This window comes from Suricata suricatta, chromosome 4, assembly GCF_006229205.1.
Source record: "Suricata suricatta isolate VVHF042 chromosome 4, meerkat_22Aug2017_6uvM2_HiC, whole genome shotgun sequence".
Taxonomy (NCBI): domain Eukaryota; kingdom Metazoa; phylum Chordata; class Mammalia; order Carnivora; family Herpestidae; genus Suricata; species Suricata suricatta.
In genome coordinates, this window is record NC_043703.1 from 117,119,814 (window position 1) to 117,128,677 (window position 8,864).

Consider the following 8,864-nt stretch of genomic DNA (forward strand, 5'->3'; position numbering starts at 1 on the left):
GATGAACTGCAGAACTGAAGAAACAAAATGCCAAATTTCTCCTGTCTTTAACCACTGTGTGCTTAAGCAAGGCTATCCCCTTAGTCCCCTACTACAAGGAGACTAAGTTCTTCCAACTGAAGCAGACCCCACTTGCAGCCCTTATGTCTACTCCTTTGTAGAGAGGGAGATGGTTCTCTAGAATGCCTCTGCCAGGAAGCAACCTTGGCCGTAAGGCAGGGTCTTCTAAGGGTAGAAGTGGGGTTATTCCCTGGAACCAGGTTCCACAGTCTTCCAAGCCTGCAGGGCAACTACTCTTGAGTAAACCACTCGGAAGAAACTGACAGACATCAGGCCAACTCTTAGAGCAACTGAGGTGTTTATTCCAGGAAGCAGAAAGAAGGAAACTACTGCCTGAGCTTCAGGACCCAGAATGAGGCAGGTGCTAGGAGAGGACTGATCACACTTTTGGTGTTGACTTCTTCCTTAGCTGTCTCATGGTCACCTGAGGCTTTGGGGCGCCAGTCTGGGTGGAGTGCTGCTGGATGGGAGGAGAGGTGCTGCCTTCTTTGTCTACCTCCTGGGGTCCTGCAGATCTGAGCAGCACCTGGGTGGCTGGGTTCCACAAGCTCACACCAGGAGCCAGCTTCATTGCCTCAGGCAGCAACATGGGCTTCCACTTCACCTGGGATGTGGCCTCGAGGACTCCAGATGCCATCTGAGGCCACCTGTGAGGATCCTGACCCTCCCGGTCCCTGGGATGAAGGCCATGCGGAGATACTCGGCTGCAGCCTGCCCACATCTCACCCAGCAGTTCTGCCTCCCCCTCACAGCCACTGGGCCACCTGGCACCTGGCCACAGTTTGGGGCTGGGGCCCCGGGCCAGATCCTGGAGGGTTGGGTGGGTGGTGAGAAAGCGAAACCCAGGGCTGGGAAAGGGCAACTTTGACCCAAAGCCTGGTGGCTGTAGGCCTACGCTCAAAGAGGAGGATTGGAGACCAGGGCTCTGGCCCAAGACACGGAAAGAAGCACTAGGTGGGAGAGAAAAGAAAACTGTTGGGGAGCCACGGACATGGGGGCCCAGTGCTATGGATCTGGCCTGAGCCTCAGTCTTCCCACCCCTCTTGCGCCGGTGGTAGGCTTCCAGAGGGCGTGTCTCGGAGTCTGAAACCAGAACCTCCACCAGTGGGTGCACCCAGTGGCGTGGCAGCCCTGCGGGGTCCAGGCATGCTGTGGCCTTTTGGCCCACCCTGTAGTGAAGTGCTCGCTGCGGCGGGTCTGCGCACCTAGGCTGCTGTGGCTCTAATGAGGCGGAAGGACCGACCACCCACATGGCCGAGTCCTTGCGGGGCACTTTCTCCTTCTTGAGCTTCAGCCAGTCCCCAGTCTCTTGTGGCTGCACGGTGCAATAATAGAGGTCCTCCAGCGAGAACTGGGAGCTGCAGGGCTGTTCCCTCTGGGCCGAGGCCTGGGTGCTGGCTACCTGGGACAGCTCCAGAAAAGGGTGGGGACTGCCATCGACAGCCATCTCCCCTGACTGCTGGCCCCTCAAGTTCAAGGATCCAGCTAAGGACTGGTGATCTCTGGCCTGAATGTCCAGTTCTTCTAAAAGACCCCCAGTCCCTGTCTCCTGAAACACCTCTGGGGTAGGTGGGGGGTCCGAAGTAACTCGCAGCTCTGGAGAAGGCTCCGAAATTTCCATCTGCTCCTGAGAGCCTCTGGCCATCCAAGATCTTCCTAAAGAGATCTGGTTCATGCTCCCTCGATCCTAGGGATACACACCATGGTTAGGGGTGGAGGGTAGGTAGTGAGACATTGGAAAGGGGAGAGAGGAACTAAGGGTGGGAGAAAGATGCAGCAAGCAGCAGCGGTGGGCTCAGGGTAGGGGAGTGAGGGTCGGAGGGAGCTGGGAGCTGGGCTTACTTCGTCTTGGAAGATCTCCTCGAGCCCCACAGAGGCTGGCGCTTCCAGCACAGGCACTGATCCCTGAGCCCAAGCATCTGTCCTACATGCCAAAGGTTCCTCGTCCTCGCCCCACGTGGGGTCCTCGGCCACTGCAGATTCTCCCTCATCCCTGGCCAAGAAGCGCCACTCGGTGATCTGCAGCATCGCCTCCCGGGCCTGACTAATGGTGAATGGAATGCACTAGGGAGGTGAGAGAAAGGGTCTTAGCCCAGCTGGGGGGTGGGGGGCAGGGTGGAGATGGCCTGAAGAATCCCCATCCAGGCCCACCTGCTGGGTCAGGTAGACTTCGAAGGCAGAGTCCATGACTCGAGTCAGCAGATCAGCCAAGATGTCCCCCACAACATCCTCTCCCTCCTCCAGAGCCATGAGCGCCATCCATTCTGCCTCTGTGAGCCGACCAGGCACGATGTCCACCTGTGGTACCTGCACCGTAGGCGGCCTCACCTTTTCCGCCTTGGATCTGGTCACCCCTCGGTCCCGGATCTGCCTCTCCTGCCTCTGTGAGGAAAGAACAGGGCAATCAGGGCAGAACACCGAGAAGAGTGGAATGGGGACGCAGCTGCAGGCTAGGAGGAAGTTTTCCCAAGTTGTCCAGTAGGAAGGAAAAGACTTTTGAAAGGAATAATCCACTAAGAGCCTACTTTGTATCAGAAGCATTTTTAGATGTTTGACCTAGCTAATGTAATTTTTCATAACAGCTCACTAAACCCATTTTACAAAGAAACTGAAATGACACAAGCTAACCATCACTTACTTGAGATTATAGAGTACACCCAAACTATATACAGCTCTAACACCATAGTCCCTGCTATTGGCACTAGTTCAAAAGGTTCAAAGTTCTTGAGAGTTCAAAGAACTTAAGAACGAGTCAACAAATGGTTAGTGTTCTTTAGAGTCTCCTCCCTCTCCTAAGTCAACTAAGATCCTCATTTCACAATATACATCGAAAAAAATCCAGGTGAATTAAAGAATACACACACGCGAATGAAATAAAAATATGAGCAAAAAATTAAATGTAGGAAAAAATAGGTTAAATTGTCATACAATCTCTGGGTGAGAAAGAACTACCTAAGCATAAAACTTATGTAAGAAATAATAAATAAATAGCTAGAGAGATGTGTATATATACACATATATGTATATGTAAGCAAAATTTTCCTATACTTGTTTTTAAAACACTCCTAAGTACAAGCCGACAGTAGTTACCATTTACTGACACTTAAATATTTCAGTTACATACAACTGACTCAAGTCTGACAGTTTTAGACTACATGCTATTTTTATCATCATTTTATAGAATTTGCCCAAATCACACAGCGAGGAAGTAGTGAAGTCATAATTCATAGGCAGGGCTGTCTGCCTCTAGAGCCTGACTTTATCCTGCTTTCAAAACCAATTGCAGGGGTGCCTGGGTTGCTCACTGGGTTAGGCGTCTGACTCCGGCTCAGGTCATGATCTCACATCTATGAGTTCGAGCCCTGCATCAGGCTCTATGCTGACAGCTCAGAACCCGAAGCCTGCTTTAGATTCTGTGTCTCCCTCTCTCTCTGCCCCTCCCTCGCTCATGCTCTTGTCTCTGTCTCTGTCTCTGTCTCTCTCTCTCAAAAGTAAATAAACATTTAAAACATTTTTAATTACAATAAATATAAGAAGGGATAAATATTCCCAAGTATATTAAAAACTCACATAAAATAATAAAAAGCCTAAGACCCCAAGGATAAGCAAAGGACATACATTTCGCAAAAGTGGAACTGTAAATGACTGATAAACATTTGAAAAGATGTCCAACCTTCAAAAACATTAATTCCAGTTTTATGAACACATTCAAAGGCATATTCTGAAATGAAAATAACAATGTATCCTTCAACATATTCTTTGAGCTGTTATTTACAATAGCAGAACATATTTAAAACATGTCTAACAAAAAGAATATATGGGTAATTATGTGCCCTCTATATTATGGAATATCATGCAATGATTACGGATAATCTTTAGGAAGAATTTACAATAGCACATGAAAATACTTACTATGTAATAATAAATGATAGAAATGTGATACAAAATTACATATCAAGTATCATCTCAGATGTATTGTTGTTGATGCATTATGCGTTGAAAAGGAAAACACCAAAACTGTAACAGTGGGTATGTTAATGTCTTGTGCTCTTCTCTATAAGTTCTCTATACTATAATGAGTCTTTTGTAATCAAGAAAAAGAAAAAGATTGGTTCCATAAATTCATTTTAGGGACATAAGAAATTTACAAGCAGATTCTTGGGAGCCTCCTCACTCCTGCAACTCTGTGAACCTGGTTCCTTACAAATTTTATCTCTAGATGTAATCTTCCCAAATCTTCGACTCCTTATCTCAACCTTAGTATTGCTTCATACCAGATGCCCCTCCCTCATTCTTCCCCAAATCTGGTGTTTCCTAAACCTTACACTGAACTCAAAGTCCCTTAAGCCTCATTTCCCTTCTCGGCTAGTGAAAACAGCCCTGATGGCAAGCCCAGGGGATAACTCACCGCCCAGAGGAGGCTTGGCCAGAGCAGGGCAGGTAGGGTTGGGAGAGGAGAGTCTGTTCCTTGGATTCACCCTCCCAGCCTCTCCAGTGGCACCCAGATAGTGACGGTGCTTAGGCGTGGCCTGACCAGTGGGGCTATAATTATTATAGCACAAAGCCTCCTCAAATCTCTTTTATTTTAAATTTTCTTGGCTTTTGAACAATTTGACTGTTAAGTGCAGCCTCGGAGTTGTTTAATCCATTTCTTTCTCTTAAAATCCTTGAAAGGGAGTTTATTTAGCAACACCTCTCCCCAGTGCCTGACCAATTCTGGTTTATCCATTTGAATGGGTACCTCAGTATGAGAGATTTGTTACGTGCATTAGTTGCTTCCAAAGTCAGTTCCTGTTCTGGGACTCTGCACTACCCATTTGACTTTTTCCCTCAGGTTCTGAGTTTGGCAGAGCGTGTGAGCGTGCGTGGTGCAAATGTAGATTTTCTGCCCAAGACCTACGTGGCTTTCTTGGTCACCATAAACTCTCTCATGGTGGGCGAGCGCCGACTGCCGTGGAGTCGACCCCATGCATGGTTCCCGACACCGACTTTAAAGGCCAATCCCGGTTCTGGCGCACCCCCAGCTGAACTGAAGCTCACCGAGCCTTCGTGAGCCATCGCTGCAGTTGTCGCTCCAACCTCGGGGTTTCACGCAGCTTCCCAGCCTTGTTGCTGCGGTGCCTTCCTAACCGTCGTCCTAGCAACTGCGCCTGGTACCAAGAGGCTCACGCCTCGCCGGGAGACTTGCCCCGCCCACAGTTGCCAGGGCAACCGCGCCGCGCTCAGCACGTTTGGGTTCCTCGGCCCCGCCTATTGGCAGTGCGTACGTGCGTCGTCTCTATGGTGGCGGCGGATTCTCCGGGACCTCCGGATACCAAAGTCAGGCAAGCCGACCTGCGGTTGTGACCTCTGACCCTGGCCGGGAGCTTCAGGGGCCCAGCTGAGAGAAGAAGGATCTGGGGGCTACCCTTCGCTCCGGCGCTTGGAGCCACCGAGTCCTGTGCCAATCACCATTTCTCTTCTGGGATTTCCCCATCGCCCTATGACTCAGCCCTAGTGTTCCCTTTTCCGGCTTCCCAAGACCTCCCTATTCCGGACTTCCCTCTCGCCGTCCTCGGATTCCCCATCACATCCTGACCCACTCCCAGTGGTCTTTAGTGCCTCATGACAACACCTTCCAGCCCCCCTTCCTTGCGCAGGAATCACCGCTGTCTACTGTTAGCCGCGTGCCTGTGATTCGAGCCTCTCTCCACTAGGATGTTCCGCCGGGAGCGCTCCATTCCGCTTCGAAGTTCGGCCGCTGCCCTGTGCAACAACCTCAGTGTGCTGCAAGTGCCCTCCCGCAACCTCACACATTTTGGGGTTGTCCATGGACCCAGCGCCCAGCTTCTCAGCGCTGCCCCTGAGGGTGTGCCCTTGGCCCAGCGCCAGCTCCAAGCTAAGGAGGGAGTGGGAGTGAGCCCTCCGCTTATCACCCAGGTGAGTGGTGTTGCTGAACCCGGTCCTAAACTCTGTCCTTCCTCTCCAATTCCTCAAGGAATAGGCCTTCCCTAACCCTCTGATTTAACCCTCTTCTGAATCCTCCTGTCCTCTGCTCTGACCACTTCTTCCTACTGGGCCCCTTCCCTCTAGGTCCATTGGTGTGTCCTCCCTTTCCGAGTGTTGCTGGTACTCACCTCACATCGAGGAATACAAGTAAGAAGAGGTGCTTCCTACCCTCCCTCTCTAGAGTTTTCTTAACTCCTCCCAGAAGCCCCTAGACCTTCCCTGCTTACCTCTAAACACTTAAACATTTTTCACATATGTAGCCTATTCTTCCTTATTTCTCATCTTCATTTCTTCCATCCTGAAAGACCTCCGGCAATTTAGTTAACTTCTCAGATCCTCAGTGTCCTCCTCTGTAAAATGGGAATATAAGCAGTGCCTACCTTCCAGAGTTTTTCTGAGGCCTAACATGAACATGTGAGGTACACAGCTCACCAAAGGTCACCTGGACTCTGCCCCCATCCTTGCTCTTGTCTTCCAGATGTATGAGTCGGATGGCTCTGTCATGGTCTATTGGCATGCACTAGATTCTGGAGATGCGTCTCCAGGTAACTGCAGACTTGAGTGTGGTCAGGGTAAGGAATGTTTGGTCGGGGCTGGAGGAGGTGCTATTTCTAATTGTCTTCCCCTTTCATACTCAGTACAGGCTATGTTTGCCCGAGGAATTGCTTCCAGTGGCCACTTCATCTGTGTGGGTGAGAGGGCCAAAGGCAGGGCATGGGGGTGCTAGGGTGTAGGGGTATGGGCTTTGGTCAGGAGGATGCTGAGGGTTTGAGGGGAATTTTTGAGGGCTAGAGGGAAGGATGGGATTGAAGGGGGCTCTTAGAGACTCCAGAAAGGCACGGAGGTCTTCAGAGGAGTAGGGTAGGGTAGAATAATGGTAGTCAGTAGAGGAGCAGAGCTGTTGGAACCCTGAGTGGGGGGTTTGTTAAGAAGGTTTATGGGATGGAGGGAGTACAATGTGTGGTGGTTGGAGACTGGGGAGGATCGGGAAGCCATCAGTGGGGGCATTGGTTCCACAGGAACTTGGTCGGGCCGGGTACTGGTGTTTGACATCCCAGCCAAGGGCCCCAACATTGTACTGAGTGAAGAGTTGGCTGGGCACCAGACACCAATCACAGACATTGCTGCCGAGCCTGCCCAGGGACAGGTGAGTGGATTCCCCCTACCAATTCCAGTGAGTCTGGAAGCCTTCTCACCTTGGGAGAGAGGAGACCTGGGTTTAAGTCTTGACTCTGTCACTAAGCAGTTGGATGACTTTGGGTAAATTGCTGCACTTTCCTAGGCTTCAGAAACCTTAAGACCAGTGATGAAGCCCTACTTTCCATTTATGTGGTATTTAATAGTTCATGAACACTTTTCAATACTAGTGTGGATCGAGGAGTTGGGACAGATGGTTTCTAAGATGCATCCCAACTCTGACACGTGCAGTTTCCTTTTTGGACTTGGGCAAGTCCTACCTATTCAGGCCCACTTCCAGTGCCTCTCTTTCTGGGTAGCCATCCCCCTATTCCCACTCCCACTGATCTTCCTTGGCTGAACCCTGAATCGGTACTACCCTCAAAGACAACTCGTCTCCCTAATTGGATTGCAAACTTCTGGAGAACAGGGGATGTATCTTCTAATTCATATGCTCACTGCACCTGACCCACAGCTGGGCCCATCGGCTTTGTTGGCTTCCTGGGGTTGTGGGTCCTCAAGGGGTTTGGGCTCTAGTCATGACTATGCTTGGCTTCCTGCAGGACCTCCAGAAGGTCATAACACTGTGGGCTGTTTTACCATTCATCTAGTGAGGACAGTTATATCCCCCCTCCTAACACATGGTTTGTCAGGTCAGGAGGAGTGAGGCTCTAAGGAAAGCAAAGAAAGCTTTTTCTGCATCCTGAGGGAACCCTGTATACAGGACCCAGCAGGGGGAAAGGGAAGGACTGATCCTGCTTTTCTCCTTAGGACTGCATGGCTGACATGGTGACGGCAGATGACTCAGGCTTGCTGTGTGTCTGGCGGTCAGGGCCCGAATTCAAATTATTGACCCAAATTCCAGGATTTGGGTAGGTGAAGTGGAAGGGTACTGATGCTTTCGTGAGGGGTCCAAGGAAATTAAAGTGGGTTATCATCTTTGCAGGGTCCCATGCCCTTCCGTGCAGCTGTGGCATGGGACAGTAGCAGCAGGCTATGGGGACGGGCAGGTGCGTCTGTATGAGGCCAGCACAGGAACTCTGCATGTCCAGATCAGTGCCCATGCCCGGGCCATCTGTGCCCTGGACCTGGCTCCTGAGGTGGGCAAGGTCAGTCTCCTTCTCTGTCCTTCATACCCTTGTTCCTGGTGCTGGGGATGTTGAGAGAAACTCCACAGACTAGTCTTGTCTGCTACTCAGTGTAGCCCTCTCCTCAGGCATCGGGACCAGGCACTTCAGCCTATCTCGGTTCCCTGTCAGCACGTGCCAATGCCCACTCCGCCAACCACCTTTTTTTATAGCTTCTCTCTGCAGCCGAAGACACCTTTGTACACATCTGGAAGCTGACCAGAAGCCCAGAGAGTGGCTACACTGAGGTGTGTGTGGTGGCAGGAGTGGAAAGGGGGGCCCCAGCCTGAGGCAGCAGGCCCTGAGCAGCCCTCTTCTCCCCCAGGTGGAACACTGTCATGGTGAGTGCGTACCTGACACCCAGGTGTGTGGTGCCCGATTCTGTGATCCCTCGGGGAGCTGCTTTGCTGTGACTGGCTATGACCTCGCCGAGATTGTGAGATTCAGCAGCGTGTGAGAAGAGCAGTCCTCCTTTCTCCCTGTGGTATTTATAAAGTACACCTCCACCCAGCC

General features: G+C 51.0%; 2 protein-coding genes across 4 annotated transcripts; one reads left to right on the plus strand and one right to left on the minus strand.

The window, feature by feature from the left end:
• Positions 1–339: 339 nt before the first annotated feature.
• Positions 340–5,276, minus strand: C4H2orf81 (chromosome 4 C2orf81 homolog). 3 transcript variants are annotated; one of them, XM_029937634.1, is made up of 4 exons: positions 5,101–5,276; positions 2,212–2,442; positions 1,903–2,124; positions 340–1,747 (listed from the first exon to the last, which is right to left on the minus strand). In XM_029937634.1, exons 1-4 carry the CDS (start codon positions 5,116–5,118, stop codon positions 440–442), a joined length of 1,779 nt encoding a protein of 592 aa, XP_029793494.1. In that variant the 5' UTR covers positions 5,119–5,276; the 3' UTR covers positions 340–439. The 3 variants fall into 3 exon arrangements, with proteins under 3 accessions (XP_029793494.1, XP_029793495.1, XP_029793496.1); XM_029937635.1 differs by lacking the exon at positions 5,101–5,276 and adding an exon at positions 4,469–4,555; XM_029937636.1 differs by lacking the exon at positions 1,903–2,124 and having other exon boundaries at positions 5,101–5,228.
• A 15-nt stretch (positions 5,277–5,291) lies between these two features.
• WDR54 (WD repeat domain 54) lies at positions 5,292–8,861 on the plus strand. The gene is made up of 10 exons (XM_029937637.1): positions 5,292–5,384; positions 5,757–5,979; positions 6,133–6,195; positions 6,527–6,593; positions 6,687–6,740; positions 7,068–7,195; positions 7,996–8,096; positions 8,171–8,333; positions 8,525–8,599; positions 8,677–8,861. The coding sequence occupies exons 1-10, from the start codon at positions 5,341–5,343 to the stop codon at positions 8,806–8,808; spliced, it is 1,050 nt and encodes a 349-aa protein (XP_029793497.1). The 5' UTR covers positions 5,292–5,340; the 3' UTR covers positions 8,809–8,861.
• The last annotated feature ends 3 nt before the right edge of the window (positions 8,862–8,864 follow it).

Excerpts from the sequence above, each read along its gene's own strand:
- C4H2orf81 (XM_029937634.1), bottom strand. Across the intron at positions 2,125-2,211 it reads AAGTCTACCTGACCCAGCAG|TGCATTCCATTCACCATTAG; the intron begins GTGGGCCTGGAT and ends TCACCTCCCTAG. Across the intron at positions 1,748-1,902 it reads AGGAGATCTTCCAAGACGAA|GATCGAGGGAGCATGAACCA; the intron begins GTAAGCCCAGCT and ends GTGTATCCCTAG.
- WDR54 (XM_029937637.1), top strand. The coding sequence starts at position 5,341 with ATGGTGGCGGCGGATTCTCCGGGACCTCCGGATACCAAAGTCAG. Across the intron at positions 6,741-7,067 it reads TGGCCACTTCATCTGTGTGG|GAACTTGGTCGGGCCGGGTA; the intron begins GTGAGAGGGCCA and ends TTGGTTCCACAG. Across the intron at positions 8,334-8,524 it reads TGGCTCCTGAGGTGGGCAAG|CTTCTCTCTGCAGCCGAAGA; the intron begins GTCAGTCTCCTT and ends CTTTTTTTATAG.